Source organism: Lytechinus variegatus, chromosome 14 (genome assembly GCF_018143015.1).
Source record: "Lytechinus variegatus isolate NC3 chromosome 14, Lvar_3.0, whole genome shotgun sequence".
In the NCBI taxonomy this organism is placed as follows: Eukaryota; Metazoa; Echinodermata; class Echinoidea; order Temnopleuroida; family Toxopneustidae; genus Lytechinus; species Lytechinus variegatus.
Window position 1 is genome coordinate 23,616,632 of NC_054753.1, and position 17,710 is coordinate 23,634,341.

At 36.1% G+C, this 17,710-nt stretch overlaps 1 protein-coding gene across 1 annotated transcript; it reads right to left on the minus strand.

The window, feature by feature from the left end:
- Positions 1-11,132: 11,132 nt before the first annotated feature.
- Positions 11,133-14,633, minus strand: LOC121427216 (forkhead box protein E3-like). Its single transcript, XM_041623500.1, has 2 exons — positions 14,287-14,633; positions 11,133-13,453 (listed from the first exon to the last, which is right to left on the minus strand). Exon 2 carries the CDS (start codon positions 13,443-13,445, stop codon positions 12,222-12,224), a length of 1,224 nt encoding a protein of 407 aa, XP_041479434.1. The 5' UTR covers positions 13,446-13,453; positions 14,287-14,633; the 3' UTR covers positions 11,133-12,221.
- Positions 14,634-17,710: the final 3,077 nt, after the last annotated feature.

A 17,710-nucleotide genomic window follows, 5' to 3' on the forward strand; every position in this document is an offset into this window, starting at 1 on the left:
ATTGGCGATGGTTAAGCGCGTAAGAAAGGATCACCAGTCGTTCTTAAAGTCGCTCTTAACTTTACGAACAGCTTTATGAAACGGGCCCCAGGGCCCTGATTGTTATTTTTTTTTGGGGGGGGGGAATCCCACTCGAGTCTCTCTCTCTTGGCTTCCAGACCTCCTCTAGTAACATCCACAGATCAGTGGGAAATGCAGGATCACCCCTATAAAAGACATATTATATGAGATATTGTTCTATAGTGAGGTAGCCAAATCCTACTCTAGCATTTATCGTCTAATATAACCAGGGGGTTGTTTCACAAATTGTAGCTTAGAGTCATGCTTAAAAGCTAATGCACACACGTTATTGAACATGTAATCAGATAGCGCGTACCCTGTGCACATGATCTGACAAATGCGGTGATGCCTTTACACCGCCCTCAACTGAAATTTAAGTGTGACTATATAAGTCACACTTAAATCTGTGTGAAACACCCCCTGGTATTAAGTCACAGCATTTGGTGTATTACAGCCTATTCCCAAATGGTATTTTCCAGATATATGTTGACATTATTGTTAAATTGTAAATATATACTATAGCATTCTAGTTGTTCATTGTTTCGTCACTCAAAGTATATTTAATGAGAGACTGTCTCAGAAAATGTGAATTATGTCATTCTTGAATTATCTGCAAAATGAATTTATCATGCATTGATTTGCTTGAATCAGAATTTTTTTTCACAATAGATGTGAAAAGAACATTCTAGGGATTGAAAGTATGAATTCGATAAATTACTTAATTTAGCAGAAGGCCTTACAAAATGTATTGAAGTCAGATAAGCTTCTGATATATTTATTTTTTGTTATTGGAGTTTTAGTTATGTCTTTTGTCTTCTTCTTATCCTTTCTCATGCCTCTGCCCACTGTAAATTGGTGCTGGGGGCATAATGTCTCTTGTTTTTCTTTCATCACTTTTTTTTACCTTTCCTTTTTTAAACCTGAACAGACTGAGCTTTTTCATGTCTTGTGCGATACTTCATGATGTGGCTGTGACATCCGTGAATTTCATTCTTTTCTGGATTTTAAATCCAAAATAAACCTTTTGTTCTCTCTGGTGTAGACGGACCAGGGGGGCGTTTCACAAAGATTTAAGTATGACTTGTAAAGAGAGTTGCATTTAAATGCCGATGCGCACGTGTTATGCAACGCGCAATCTTATTGATCAATACGTTGTAGTGGGCGTCCTCTTGGCATGATCTGACCAATGCGGTTGTGTTTTTAATAATGCATGCAACTAGGCATTCAATGGCGACTCTAAGTCACTCTTAAATCTGTGTGAAACACGCCCCAGGAGAAGGGGAATAAAAGTCCAGAGGTGAACATGACATGTGATAGCTTGCCAGGGTTAGGATCTAGCTTATCACTTGCATTGTCATGGGAAACTGAAAACATTTAAAATTGTTTTGAAATCAGAACCAAAATATCTCACTCCAGCCGTAGTGTTGTACGAAACTCTGCCTTCTTTCCTTGTCTAACTTTCACCCAAAAGCTTCTTATTTTCACCACTCTATATAAGTTTTCTTTCCATTTCTGTAAGAGCCTGTTCATACCACGTTTTGAAATGCAAATGGTGAAAGCAAATTGATAATGCAATTCTCATTTTTCTTTAGACACATTGAAAACATTTATTCTGGTCTAAGAGTGGAGTATGAATCTGCCCCAAAGATTTTTTTTTATTCCATTTAAATATTTATATGGTTATTGTGCATTCATTCATACCCATGAAAAGTAAATAACTAAAATGCTCTCCGTGACTTATCACTATTTATCTACATGTTTCTAGGCTCAGTGACTCTCATTTCATTGAGTTTACTTGAAAGTAAACATGCTCTCCTGATTATGATGTTAGCTGAAATTTATGTTTATTTTCAATATTTCTTTTGTTTTAGAAGAGAAGCATTAATTCTGATGTAATCATCCATGTTGAAGATTACCACTTTTGTCTCTTTGTTTGAACTGTCTTGTATATAAAAACTTTTACAGCAGATTATGTAAAGGAGGTTGAAAGAAAGGTAATCTGTAATGAATATCTTAATAAATGATTATGTGGATAATATGACAGTACAGCAATGATCTTTGTCGTGTAATTTAATGTTGTGTTTATTTTTGAGTATTGAGTAAAATATTTCGAGGGGGAGAACATGGCATACATTGGAAAACTTCTAGACTTCGCAAACAAGCCCCCTCAAAATGACCTCTTTATATGAAAATCTAATTCTGTGACAGACTACATAATATCTTGTAAATTAATTTGTTTTGACCTCTTTTCCTGCTATTTCCATTCTTTCTCGTCTTCTATATTTCAATTTTGTGTGTGGGGGGGTCACAAAAGTTTGTTTATAGCTGCCCACCCCCCCCCCCCCAATTTGTAGGCCTGAGAGTGAGTTTGATTTTATTGCATATCCCTTCTCTGGCGTTGTTGCTTGCATAGATGAAAATGTACGTGTGAAAATTTGGGGAAATTTTGGAGTATGGAAACTGCGTGCATTAGTGCCAAAATAACCCGGTCTCGTCGAGTCACGAGGCCCCGAGACCGAGTCATTAACCCTTGAGTCCTGCAAAATTGGACTCTAGTCCGAAACCGGTTTCGAGTCACACACTGCATCCCTCCTTCCCCCCCCCCCCCATAAAAACTGATTAATAAACTGATTTTATATTCGATTAGTCGATGAAAGGATGAGTGAATGGATGGATACAGCTTTCATTCCACCCCCACCCCTCCAGTATCATTAAAAAAATTTTGGGGGGGGGATAAGTAGACTTCTTTGTAGTCTCTATCCATCCCACTTCTTAACACCGCCCCCCCCACATTTCAATGTTTGATGGAGCACGTCGCTTCTCTCTTTTTACTCGATCTTTCAAATCTTTGCCTCTATAATCACGTCCTTTTCTTTCTCAATATGACTGGCAAGAGAAGAGATGAAAGAAAGGAATTTCGACCTCCGTAAGCATGAAAAAAAAATCATTATTTTCAAAACAACTTCGGCGATGCAGGTGTAAGTTTTAACCCGCAGATAACGAGTGCATACCTTAGGTTTAGGGTATCGGAGAGTTTTTCGCGGTTTTAACTTTAACCGGGTCACTTGCGGTAATTCTTCTTCGGATATATTTTCTTTCGTTGCATCTTTTTTTTATCGTATATTTTACATATTCCCTTTTAAAACATTCTTTACATGAATAGATGCTGTGTATTCTTTGGGATGTAAGTACCAATGTAACGCTTGGCAGGAGCGTAGCCACATGGGGCGACCGATTCAAGGTCCCTCCCACTTTTTTTTACAAGTAGCGGACCAAAAAAAAGGGGGGAACAAAAAGATGAAGAAGAGAAAGAGATAAAACGTACGGGGATAAAGCTTTTTCGTTAGTTGCTCCACGTTTTCGGAATTTTCTATCGATTCAACTTCATAATTGAAGAGCTCAATTGCAAAAGGGGTTAGATTCAATTTTCATCAAATAAGTTTTTTTTAGTCTCAATGTATAGACTTTTAGTACCTCTCTAAGATGATACCAAAGAAGAGTTGAATTACCCATTAAAAGGTGAACAAAGAATAACAAAGAAAAGTCACCTTTTTTCAAAAGGGTAAGATCCATTTTAGATAATTTGCAAAAGGGTTGAATCCACAAAGGAGATTTTGAAATAGAATATTTTTAAAATGTGAAGACAGGTAGATTTCTTTTATACCTAAATTTATGTTCACGTGATAGAGTCTAACGAAGATATAGTTTCGCTGCTTTCGCATACAAATATTGCAATGTGGGAAAATAAAAACAAAATGATTTTCTTGGAGTGGATCTGACCCCTTTTGCAAACAAACTCTTCTGAAGAGCTCATTTGTCAAAAGGGGTTAGATCCATTTTTAATAAAATGTTTTATGTCTCAAAACGTATAGATTAGTCAGTCTGATGATACCAAAGAAAACTTGAAATTCCCATTAAAACGTGAATAAAAGTGGCCAAAAAAATCACCTTTTTATTCAAAAGGGATTGGGTCCATTTCAGTTTGCTTTCCAAAAGGATTAAATCCACGATGGTAATATTTGGAGAACAAAATATCTAAGCAATTGAAGACGGACAGATTTCTTTTATATCCAATATCATAGGCGGATCCGAGGGGCCCGGCCCCCCCCCCCCTATTGGCGGAGCAAAAAAAAGAAAAAAGGGGGAAAGAAAGGAAAAAGAAAAAGAAGAGAAAAGAAAAGAAGAAAGGCAAACATAAGAGGAGGAAGATGAGTGAATAAAATAAGATGAGGGAAGAATTGGAAAATATATTTTTTTAAAATCTTTCATGGTATGGCGGAATATAAAATTTTGCGCTCGCATTGCCTATTAGGTAATTTACATATCCAGCGCAAAATTTTGAAGTCAATATACAAAACATATTCAGCTGGGAAATTGAACTTTCATTATTTTGTTTGATTTACAAATTGATTTTTAAAAAGTGCTCTGTAAAAATTTTTGTTTTATGGTCTGAATTTTAACATTTTCTGCTTGCGCTGCGTGCTCGCAAAATTTGATTTGTCAGGTTCCTATTATTTTCCTGTATTCCATAAAGTTCTCAAAATATCATTACTCTGGTAAGATTGTCAAAACGTATCAGCTAGCGCTGCACTCGCATTTTGATTAGTGAGTTTATATGTATATCTTAATATTAAACAAAATACTTAAAATCACCATTTGATGACAGTTTATCAAAATAATCGTCTAGCGATTTCCGCTCGCATTGATATATAACACTCGCGCATAAAATTGTGCATAATTACAAAAGTGCTTTAAATGTCGAGTTTTCAGGCCATAATATTAACAGATTGCGCGCTCTCATGCTTAGGAAGAGAAATAGGAAGATAGTCATCATTTTCATATGATGACATAATGTCCTTATAGAATGTCCTGGTCCTATGTCAAAACTCGAAGTAATAATAATGAAAAATATCAGCTCTTTTTTAACTGTGATCCATATCCGCCTCACAATTTTCCCACAAAGTGCTTGCAATACAGAGCTTAAATTTACCCTTTTCAGATCGGAATATCATATATTTTAACTCGCGCTTTGCGCTCGCTTTATTGATTTTCATAAGAAAGGTATATTTAGAATACCCAAATTCTAGGTCGAAATCTTAAACAAACGTTTATTCAGATACGAAAGTTGTTATTTAAGTCATTTTCCAGTTTCAGATCACAATATCAAAACTTGCCTGCTCGCGCTTTGCGCTCGCATTATTAATGAATGAAAATTTCCAATAACTTATCCTTTTCATGATTTACAAAACATGACTAGAGTGTCCTGAATTTTTCCGCTTGCGCTTCGCGCTCGCATCATTAATGTTTAATTTATATACTTATCCTTTCCACAATTACAAAAAGTGCTTAGAATTTCCATTATTCATTGAGAATTGTCAAAAATTTTCAGATCGCGCTTCGCGCTCGCAATATTTGAATGTTGAAATATGTAACGTCTTCATGGCTAAGTGCAAGCAGTCCACAACAGGTACGTTTTCGATCAGTTCAAAACGTACATAAAAATTTTCTGCTCGCGCTCTGCGCTCGCATTGTTAATGTAAGGGAGATTCCCACTTACTCTTCCTTTTTATGATTTACAAAACTTGAAAAAACTAGTTCAGTAGGTCTAGATCTCGATTTATTTTTTCTCACGCTTCGCGCTCGCATCAATTGTTATATACCTATTCTGTTAAGTTACAAAGAGTGCTTAGAATTTCCATTCTATAGGTAAAAATGTCCAAAAAATTCAGCTCGCGCTTCGCGCTCGCATTATTTGAATTTTAAAAAAATGTAACGACTTCATGGCTAACTGCAAGCAAGTGTTTAACAGTACATTTTTCCATCACTGCATTTCTGCTCGTGCTTCATGTTCGTAGTAATTAATCACTTGCATACACATCTTTTTTTCAGGACAAAAAAATTGCCCAGAATGTTCAAAATTTTAGGAAAAAGTACATAAGATTTCCAAAAAATTTAGCTCGCGCTTTGCGCTCGCATTATATAAATAAGGATTATGGTATTATATGTTTGTTTATTTATAAGAATAAAGCTAAGAAGTGACTATTAGGACTACCCCTTCAAAGAAACCAAAAATCCCGGCAAAAATCATATTCGAGCAGCCGAACGGGGAAAATATGGCTGAAAAAATTCCGGCCCCCCCCCCCCCCCTATTGGCGAAGGCTGGATCCGCCCCTGAATATTATGTTCACATGTCAGGCTAGTACATCACGCCAATGTAGTTTCTCATAAGAATATTACAATATGGGAGGATAAAAAAAAATTCTCGGAATGGTCCAAAATAGATATAACCCCTTTTGCAACCGAACTCTTCAATTGTAACAACATTGACCTTCAAATCTGAACTAAAGGCCTATATATTTTCCTATGTGAATAATGTGGGGTATATTGGGGAGCTGGCGCCTTCGAAAGTTTGCTACAGATAAACGGTGATATCATCAACAACATTGTCATCGTTATCATCATCATAATCAACATCATTGTCATCATCATCATTTTTACTATCATATTCCTCTACCTCAAACCTTCATCGCCACCACCACCATCATCATCACTAGTATAAGATCACTACCATCATCATCATCACAAAGAAATAAGAGCATAAAATTGAGAGTTAGGGCCTATGGGCGATTCCATGCTAGAAAAATCAGTCATTTTCACAACATTTTTCAACCTACTGTCCAAACGAACGAAGAACTTCTATTTGATTTGTGGTAATAATAAAATACTACTGGGTAGACACGCAAAAAACTGACAACCAACAAAAATGTCGTCCATAGCCCATAGGTGACAAGAGCTTAAAATGTTGCGTGTCGTACGGGAAATTTCTGCGTCCCGTACGACACATCATTTTCACCTATAATCAATTTCTTGTGTTGTTATTAGTTTTCACATGACTACCCACTATAGCTTTATCACTGACATAAAAGAATATTTCATTGCTCAAGTATTCGGCTAGGAAACTAAAAATTACTGTCAAAATGTCCCGTACGACACATATGGAATCGCCCCTATAGTTCGTGTAACTCCACCCTGTAATTCAATTGAGAAAAAAAAAGATGGTCGTCTTGCCCCGCCCCTAAAAAAACGTACACTGGGGTCAACACTTGATCAAATAGAAAAAATGTTGCCGGTGTCCAAAAGTGACTAAACTCCGATTTTTTTTAAAAGATCATGGTCTCATTAAAGCGGTGGGCTTAATCACGGAAAACTTTCTTTTGGTAGGGGTGTAATTTAGGCCGGGAACTCAGAAAGCCCGGCCGCGGCAGAGTTTCTCGAGTAGGTGGGGGTGGTGTGTCAGTGTTTGAATAAAGTTGTTAATCTCTTTCATTTTATTTGTCATGTCTTCCTTTTGAAGTTGACGTGTCAAGTATTCCCGTCTTGGTTGAAACTTCTTCCTCCAAGAAAATATGAATGAATGATGAACGTCGTTTATCTTATAGTCAAACCATTTCAAGATGACACTTTCCACGAAATAAAATGCTTTATAAATGAAACTTATTATAGGCTTAATGTTTGGACATTATCGACGATTTGGTTGATTGAACTTCAAGGACTTATGATCACCCCAATAAATAAGTGGAAATAAATAGTTAAATAAAATCACATAACACTGACATTTTCATAAAAATCGGATGTAAGAAAATTTCTTAAATTCCAAAAACAATTTGAAATGCACACCATGGTCGATCGGCATGTGAATGAAGGAGTTGACGATGTTAAATACACACATCATATTTTTGGATATTTGTCTAGTATTTGGAGATGGAATGATGGGGTGGAAAGATTTACACTGCCAACGATGAAGATGACTATGATGACGATGATGATGGTGGTGGTGGTGGTGATGATGATGAAGATGACTATGATGACGATGATGATGATGATGATGGTGGTGGTGGTGATGATGGTGATGATGGTGATGATGATGATGATAGTGATAATGAAGGTGATAGATATGATAGTGATGATGATGACCGCGGTGCAGTTGTTGTGGTTTGACAAAGATGAAACTCAAGATGAAAATGAAGGATAAAATTAAAGAAATATTAAGAACATGCAATGATGAACTTAAGAGGATCGAAATAGATGAATGATGACGAAATAAAACAAGGAGGCAAAATTAAAACGCAGGAAACGCTGAAGACAGATAGAGAAAGAGATCGACAAACACTCCACCATTCAGCAGCAAAATATTATTATCATATTAATGTTTCCGGTATAATGTCTATGTTTCCATTAACAATGTTGATTTGTTTATCATCCTTAAGAGTATACGCAAGCAAACCAGATACGTCAGTCATTTTTTATCAGCACCTCTTTCCAGTCATGCCCATCCGACCCACAACTGGCGGACAATGCAAAGTCTGTGATCGTACTCCAGCGGACAACGATCTTGCGCTGTTTTAACTCCAGTGACGATACTCGAAATATACAGAGCGTTACGATGCTATCTTGACATATAACAGAAGACATGACTTCTGCCTATCATAACGCACTGATCGACACACCACTATATCATATCTGAGCATAAGTTTTAACGATTTTACCACTTTTTCCATCGACGACCAATTCATTAAATGTCTTCTCTTGTCAACTTCACAAATAGGAGAGAACTTCAATGTCATGCCAAATTTTTGGTGGACACGCTGAGAAGTGAAATAAGATTTTATCATTTGTTTCAAAATATATTTCAATCTGTGTACATTCATGTGTGAAATATGTCACACCTCGTATGCCACTAGTTTATTCGATCTTTATTGTTGATGTTCTTCACAAACGAAACTCAATCAATTTTCATACAACTATTGGAAAATTACGTCGTCTTGGTGAAGAAACTGGTATAAAAATTGATTCTCTGATCTAATAGCAATTAATGAGTTATTCACATTTACAATTCATAATAAAAATAACAGTAATATTTTAAATTTCTATAGCGCATAATAAACATAAGACTCTCTATGCACTTTACAAAATAAATTTAAGTACTAAATTATATATTAAACCTCATCTAAATTATGAAATAAACCTGATCCTTAAACCTAAATTATCTAATACAAATAAGAGCAAATTAAATCAATACATAAAGTTACATTATTAATGAAATGAAAACATAACATATTTGACAACATAATGTATTCAACATCATAAATACTATCGTAAAAATAAGTGAGTTTTAAGCATAGATTTAAATATGGGGAAGGATGGTGCAGTTCTAATATTTAAAGGTAGAGAATTCCAGAGTACAAGGGCAGATAAAGAAAGGGCTCTTTGACCGTTATGTATTTCTATTTAGAGAGTGAGAAGATGATTGTGGGGATGATCAAATGTTACGTAATACCATTGTAATGTATATAATCATAAATTATACCCATGTATAATAAGTTCACTTTCCTCACAAAAATATTTGTGGGGTTTTGTGTTGTTTTCTCCGTTTTGGGGATATCATATCAACTCTAGAATATATCGTGCTATATTGCTCAAGCTCTTATGATGAATAGATATATTATTCAATTTAATAAAATGCAAAATTATTTATTCAATCAAAATATGTCAATATTTTTTCAAAAGATTCAAATCAATCAATATCCATCAATCAAATACAACTCATCAATCACAACCAAAAAAACCCCACCAAAACATTACAAAAATGGGGAAATGCTCTTTAATCATAATATTACTTTTACATTGCTTTTAGTGAACCCCCTCCCCCTCATTTCTGTTTCAATATGCAATTTCAGACTTCTTGTAAAATGGCAATCCGTTAATTTCTATGTCAATAATATAACTTTGTCTTATGTTTTAATAGAAATGAATAAACACAAATAACTGAATTATTTTCCGTGAAAAAAGTCCCGTCTAAAGTATAAGAAACAATCGCTTTTACTTCAAAGTCAGATTATTGAGTTAATGCCTGTATCTCACATACGTCAACTATAAAGGGCACGTAGGAAGAAAAAGAGAACAGTGAAAACGGTATTATACTTTAAATCATGATCATTTATTTTAAAAAATGCTCTAACTTCAAGATACATTGATGTTCACATATTTTACTGTGCTTTCCTATATTTTTTTTTGCAAAAACGTTTCCCAACCATGAACGTGCATAACCTGAAATCGCCACTTGATCTCTTATAGTTTATGTTGTCCAATTTTGAAGCTTCACCATTCTTACAAGCTGCATCTGAATCAAAGTTACAGTTCTTTGACACCGAGCTGAACGTTAATAGTGATCTCATTCCTGACATAGGCCCCAACACTGCCAAAAGACTCTTAACTTCTTTTTTTTTAATGTTAACACTTTCACGAGTCATACATAAGCACATTTGACTTTATCTTCTCAGCTCTTTCGATTTCCCCGTCAAACTTACAGCTTTTACCAGAAAGGATTGATTTTACAGCATGAAATGTATCTACAGATTTAAGTTGGTTATTTTCTTTGATAGGCAATATAGTACCACGTTTTTCAAGAGTGATTAAGCTCATTATATCTGTGTATCTTCAATGAAGTAATACCTATGTATTATATGTAGCAAAAATATGATATTTCTTTTTAAATAAGTTCGAATCTCTCCTCAGTACTTTTAATATTTTGGTGTTTTAGGGCGTTGCCAAATACTTCTGACATCCTGTCAGATTTGGCAATATAGGGGTTTATGGTCTAGATTTCATTCAATTTAACCTAAAATATTTTAATACTTGGTTTTGATTATGAATCTTGATTCTATTCCAAGCTGCGACGAAAAAAACAAAACAAAATATAGCACTACATGAATCCTCAAATTTAGATTACAAAAAAAATTATTTCATGAATGCGTTAAGGGACGTCATAGACGACAGATGAAGCATAGTTTTCATCGAATAGCAACAATTCAAAAGTGAGTAACGTTTTATAGAAAATACAAAGAATATACGAACTCGTCCAAATGGTATAAAAACAGGTATTTGCATAGATTAGTATTTCCTTTAAATATAGGCCTACACAGACATCATTATGACAAACAACGTTAACACTTTTTTTACAAAAAAATGAGTGCATGATGTAAAAAAAAACACATATTAAAGAATAAACTTGATGACAAACCAACTGTTGAATATGCTGGCAAAATACTTGATAACTAAACTTAGAAATTAACACTTGCAGGTTGTCAAAAAAAGTAGTAGCAACATGATGATGATCGAAAGGCATAAACATGATAAACGAAAGATGCCTATAAAACATGGAGAAAATAGATGATAAACGAATAAAGAAGGTGACGAAATAAAAGATGACGGCGAAGGAGTACATGATGGATAGAGAAACGAAAAAATATAGGAAGAAAAATATTGCGCAAGAAATATTAAAAGGGGAGGAACGTAATTACTGAAACGAGACATGCATATGCATCAGAAAGAGAAAACTAGACCTTAAAACGCAAGATAAATGAAAATGTTAAAAAGGAAAGCATGAAATAATACATCTAATCCAACTTGATGGAGAAAGTCAAGAGACTGTCGTTGGACAACTAAACTCATACATGACAAATATCTGCGACTGTACTTAGAAATAAGTGACAAAGGTTTGATTACGAACAGAAGAATGATGCTTGTGTTTTCTGATCTTTTTCATTTTTTGTGTTGGATATGTTTCATAATATAAGACTATTTTAGAAGCCAAACTGTCATTTTAGGTTATAAAGCATTTCAATTATATGCATTCCAACAAACACCTTCTTTCGGCTATTCGTGGATCTATTCTCCTGTTTCTTGTTTTTCAACAAATGCGCAAACAAAAGTTTAACATTAAAAGATTCAAACAATGTCTGCTTGATTAAAATATAATTATGAACATGCATTTAGAATCAAATAAATCACATTATTTATCATGGAATAGTTTGTTACTCGGTTTATCAATTTTCTATATATAAGATTTAAAAGTTCTGCCATTTTTATCTTCATTATTTTTGTGTTTAAGAAAGTTACGACAGGCCCTGTGTTCTAGATCTGCCAACTCATTTCCATTGCGTTTCAATTTCTTCCTTTTTCTTTTAGCTCAAAAGGATAAGGGAAATTACTTTTAGTGTTTAATTTCAACATCTAAAATTCCCGATCAACTTCAAGTTTACGTTACGTAACATCATAAAGAGTTGGGACTATTTAACTTCTGAGGTTTTATCCTGCTAGTATTAGACATGCCACGTACCACACCCGCTGCCAACGGCTACCATCCCGAGCTCGCCTTCCTCATAGCCGGCACTTGAGCTGGAGATTGACGAGTTCTGCGACAACCCCACCGACGAAAGATACCCGGAGTTGGGCGAAGTCGAGAGCGTACAGGGCGTAAACTGGGTATACGAACTCGGAGAGTACTGCGAGGTCAGTGACGACGGCATGAGACCCCTGGGTGACGGTGTGGGTGAGGGGCTCAGCTGGCAAGGACCGCTGGGGTATTGCGGCTGGAATTGATGGGTGGTCGGGACGGCGGATGGCGTAGGGGGGCACATGCCCCAGCTACTGCCGTACTGGATGCACCGCGGATAGGACGGAAAGCCGCCGTCGGTCGACATGTAAGAGCGATCGATGATCGCGATAGGACGGTGCGGTCGACGGAGGCGACGTCGGCGTCGGTAGTTTCCTTTTTCGAACATGTCATCGTAGGCGGGATCGAGTGTCCAGTAATTCCCCTTCTTCTCGCCACCTCCTCCTTCTCGTGCTATCTTCAAGAAGCATTCGTTGAGGCTGAGGTTATGTCGGATCGAATTCTGCCAGCCCTTTTTGTTCTTCTCGTAATAGGAAAACTTATTGATGATGTACTGATATATTTGACTCAGGGTCAATTTCCGCTCGGGTGAATCTTTGATTGCCATGGCAATGAGCGCGACGTAAGAAAATGGCGGCTTCTGCGATGGGTCTGGTTTATCGTCATCGATCTCTTTCTTCTCCTTATCATCTTTTGTCGTTTCGTCATCGGCAACGTCTTCCGTCTGAACGCTGCGGCTGCTCAGTCGCGATGGCGGGCTATCTGCAGCTGATTCGTCTCTATACGACGAAAGCGTCGGGGGTTCCGAGACTCCGTCTGAGGTGATGATGCGAGCCGTAGTCGTGGGGATGCACTCGCCGTAATGCTGGAGAGTCATCGGGTAGAGCTTGCTATCTTCCCTTGACGGCCCAAAGCAACCGGCTTTGTTCACCATCGCCTCCACGCTCAAGCTTCCCGGGCAACTCGGCGATGACGATGAGCTGGCCTGGTGGGTGACGAATGCACCGGATCGGTGTAGACTCATGGGGAATGTGGGGTCGTTTTTGGCGACATTTCCATAGCATTCGACAGTGGAATTTGTCTGGCTGGTGCTTGAAGTCCCAACCGGCTGAAAGGCACCCGTTAGGCGATGGTAATAAACTGTATCCATGGCAACTCCTGTTAGATATAAGAGAATTGAGTGGTCACCATCATGCATCATCGTCACCCTAAACTAATCATTTCTAGTTTATAGAACAAAACAAACTATAAATTGATCTTTTATAATATTAGCCTTAAATAATAACCAAGAATACATATATGAATCCATTAATTAACATATACCTAATTAACAATTCTAATATTGGTTCTTAGTTTCAATATAAACATGATTTCCGTTCTCTATAAACTTCAGAATATATTTCATCAAAAATATTTATATGATTGTATAAAGAGCACAAAATAGTGCCACTTTATCTTCCTGTCCCCGCTTTTCACTATTTTTCATGGAGTAAATATGATTACCATACCGGTGGAGGGGGATTGTCCAGTTCAAAGACAGATATGAAATAGGCAATATAGCCTGACTTCAGTCTATCACTACAATCAGTCAAGCAATCCATCAATCAATAATTAAAACCAAAGTTTTCTTTTGAAATATAAATCATTTTGAATTTCATATATAGATTTCTAAATTCAAGTTTTTCAATATTTTCATAATTATTATTCATCACTGTTCACGGAGATACTCAAGTACCAGTTTAACCATTTTAACAAGGTAAATGTTTTATTACTTTGTCATAAACTTCTTCAAGTTGTTGAAGACAGTTTGAAGAACTTCTCCATCGGTACAATACATACGACTTTTGGATTTACAAACAAAATGAGGGCTTGTGCCAAAAGGGAAAACATGTATGATCAACAAACTCGGCACCATCCTAAATATTTAGAAGAAAAACATGCATGTCTTTACAAACTAATTAAAATCTAAACATTTCGCTTTCACCACTTACCTTTATTTTCAAAGAATCGCAGAGTGTTGTGATGCTTCCCAGCTGCCGGTGCAAAACGTTTATTCAACGATGAAAAGTGTTTCCAAAATAGAAGAAAACAGCCAAATCGGAAACAACCAAACGCATCCTCGTCGGCAAGCACATAGATGAGATGTACCAGAAGTAAAAAAGGTTTTCACAATAATTAAGTGAAAGAATCAAAGGAAATGAAGTGGGGAACTTTGAGATTTGACTAACTCCTTGGAAGACGAATGAAAGAGTGTGATTTGCGTTGAGGACTGGGAGGGAGAGCGGGTAAGATAACTGGCGGGATAACTCTGAAATCTGAGTTTGCCGCGCGGTGGACGTTAGCGCCAGAAAGTCTATAAAGTGGAGGGAGTGAGGACTTCATAACTCACATGGTCTTCTCTTCTAAAGAAACATGTATGATCTTGAAAGACGCGCCCTGTTATTGAACTGTTGAATGACGCTGGTCACACAAAGATCACTTCTTCTCTTATTTATTTGTTAATTAATCTATATTAATTTGTTTATCCATTTGTTTGTTTATTTGTTTTCTATTTTTTATCAACTAATTAATTTATTCATTTTTTACTTATTTATTTAGTTGTTTATTCATTCATTCATTATTTTATTTATTTCATTTTATATTTGTTTTAGGGCGATATATTTTCAGCATCCTGTTGCGACTGCCTTTTCCCCTGATATTCATTTTATATGCATTTTAATCATATACTGATTAATATATCTTTATAACGCTTTTTTGGTTGAAAGATTTTTGATCAATTACAAATCTTAAAAGGAAATGGAATTCAAAAATTTGACGACAAACATTAGGAACTTAATCTCGCTCCCAAGTTTTGTTTTAGTTAACGTATCTACTTAGGCATATCTGCTTCCAAGATGCATCGTCTGCTTGTACCAGAACAGTAATTCGTACCGACTCATTTATGATATGCCTTCTGTAGACGATTTTTGGCTTTTTCTTTTATTTAAACAGCACTTTCAAAATTAGCACTACTAGGACGCTTTTGATTGCATATCATTATTTAACGTGAAACAGCATAATATCGAAAGAGAGATTCCCAAGATTTTCACATTTCACAAAAATAACGGGGTCATCAACAATAGAGGACTACAACAACACTATAAAAATTGTTATCCCTAGAAATTTACAAACAGGAAAGTCGAGAGATCAACCCTCTGTCTGATGTCTGATCAGTGGCGTACCGTGGCCACGGCATGGGGGGGCACCAGCAAAAAATTTGAGTCAATAAGTGAGCCAGTTGCCAGGTATACTGACAGGGACCTGGGAACGATGTTTTCATTGGGGGTGCTGAAATCTCTTCCAAAGGTGGTGGGGGGGGGCAGGCATAATTGAGTTTTCCATAATTTCACACACACACTCTTATATACATATATGATAGTCAGTTCTTAGCTTTCTTCTTATGAAAGAACATAAATATTTAATTAGATAATTTGAGTGCGAAGCGCGAGCTATTTTTGTGGAAATTTTATGTATTTTGTCCTGAAAGTTGAACATTTTGAGCAATGCTTGTGGTCCAAGATGCGTATGTAACAAATAATAACTGTTAGCGCGAGCAGATATTTTTTATATACGCTCTGGCCTGATCGAAAGGAACGTGTTATAAGGACTTTTGCAGTTTCCCATGAAGACGATACATACATCAACAATCAAATAATTGACATGCCGATCTTAATACTGGACATTCTAAGCATGTTTTGTAATTATGAACAGGATAGGTATATAACTATACAATTGATGCGAGCGGAAACAAAATTGAGATTTCAGACAAAAAACGAGAGATTCTAAGCACTTTCCTATTATTATTACTATTATTCCTAATTATGATGAGGATAGGTATAAAACTATACAATTGATACGTGCGCGAAGCGCGAGCGGGAATAAAAATGATATTTCAAACCTAAAAACAAGACATCTTATGCACTTTTCTAATCATGAACAGGATAGGTATATAACTATGCAAATGGTGCGAGCGCAAAGCGCGAGCGGAAACAAAATTGAGATTCAGACCTGAAAACGGGACATTCTATTCATGTTTTGTAAATCAAAAAAATGAAGGGTAATTGGATATATTCTTAAATTAATAATGCGAGCGCGAGCAGAAATTTTTTAAAATTCTGATCTGAAACTCCACACTGAATGTTAAATGGTTTGAACAGATAAAGAAAACTCAGACGAACATAAGAATAAAGATTTGATCAAAATCAATCAAGGAATATCACAGTTATTGCATTTTAAAGATTAGCATTATTCCAGTGATACAGTTTTCGGCATGTCTTCATTAATATTCAATGAGCGAACTGGTGATGTCATATCCCCACTTGTTCTTTTGTATTTTATTATATAAGGTATTAGGTTTATTCAATATTTTCCTTTCAAGATTCAAAACTGATTTAGTCCATTGGATATTCTTTGCTGCAACTTATTTCATGATAAGGGAGACATATCATTCACTCTGCATGAAAAAATGAAACAATTTTGATTCCACAAGAAACAGGATAGTGGAGATGTGACAGCATCAGCCCACCTAATAGATATTCATGACGACATGCATATCACCATTTTCATGAAATATTGCTAAACTTTAGAATTAGATAACTTAACTGATACTTATCAGATTTTGATAAGATTTATTTATTTTGATATAATGTATTTGATATAAATATTTTTAGCCCGGAGTACCCCCCCCCCCCCCCATCAAGCTGCGTATCTGAATAAACATGCGTGCGCGTGTTTAGAATTAGACCTAGTATATGGGCATCTTAAATACATTATTTAATGTGTGGAGCGTTGTGGCCCAGTGGATTAGTCTTCGGACTTTGAAACAGAGGGTCGTGGGTTCGAATCCCAGCCATGGCGTAATTTCCTTCAGCAAGAAATTGATCCACAATGTGCTGCACTCAACCCAGGTGAGGTAAATGGGTACCGGTAGGAAGTAATTCCTTAAAAAGCTGTGTGCGCTATGAACGCCTAGCTTAGCCGGGTAATATAGGAGCGCCTTGAGCACCTAACAAGGTGGATATGTGCGCAATATAAATACCCTATATTATTATTATTATTATTATTATTATTATTATTTATTATTAAAATTTATTTAATGTAAAATTTATGATAAAAATCAATAATGCGAGCGCGAAGCGCGAGCAGAAAATATTCGATATTCCGATCTGAAAGAGGGTTAATTTTAAACACTATTTCAAGTAATTTGTCGGAAAATTCTGAACCGGGGGGGGGGTCTACAAAACGTTCATTTTCATTACATTTCTGTCATTTGTCATACCTACTAGATTTCCAGGAGGCGCTGCCTATGGAAAATAACCCATGCAGCTCCCCAAAATTTTGGGGGTGAAGCACCCCCAGCACCCCTGCTTCCCAGCC

Coding starts and splice junctions, on each gene's coding strand:
- LOC121427216 (XM_041623500.1), bottom strand. CDS start 13,445: ATGGATACAGTTTATTACCATCGCCTAACGGGTGCCTTTCAGCCGGTT.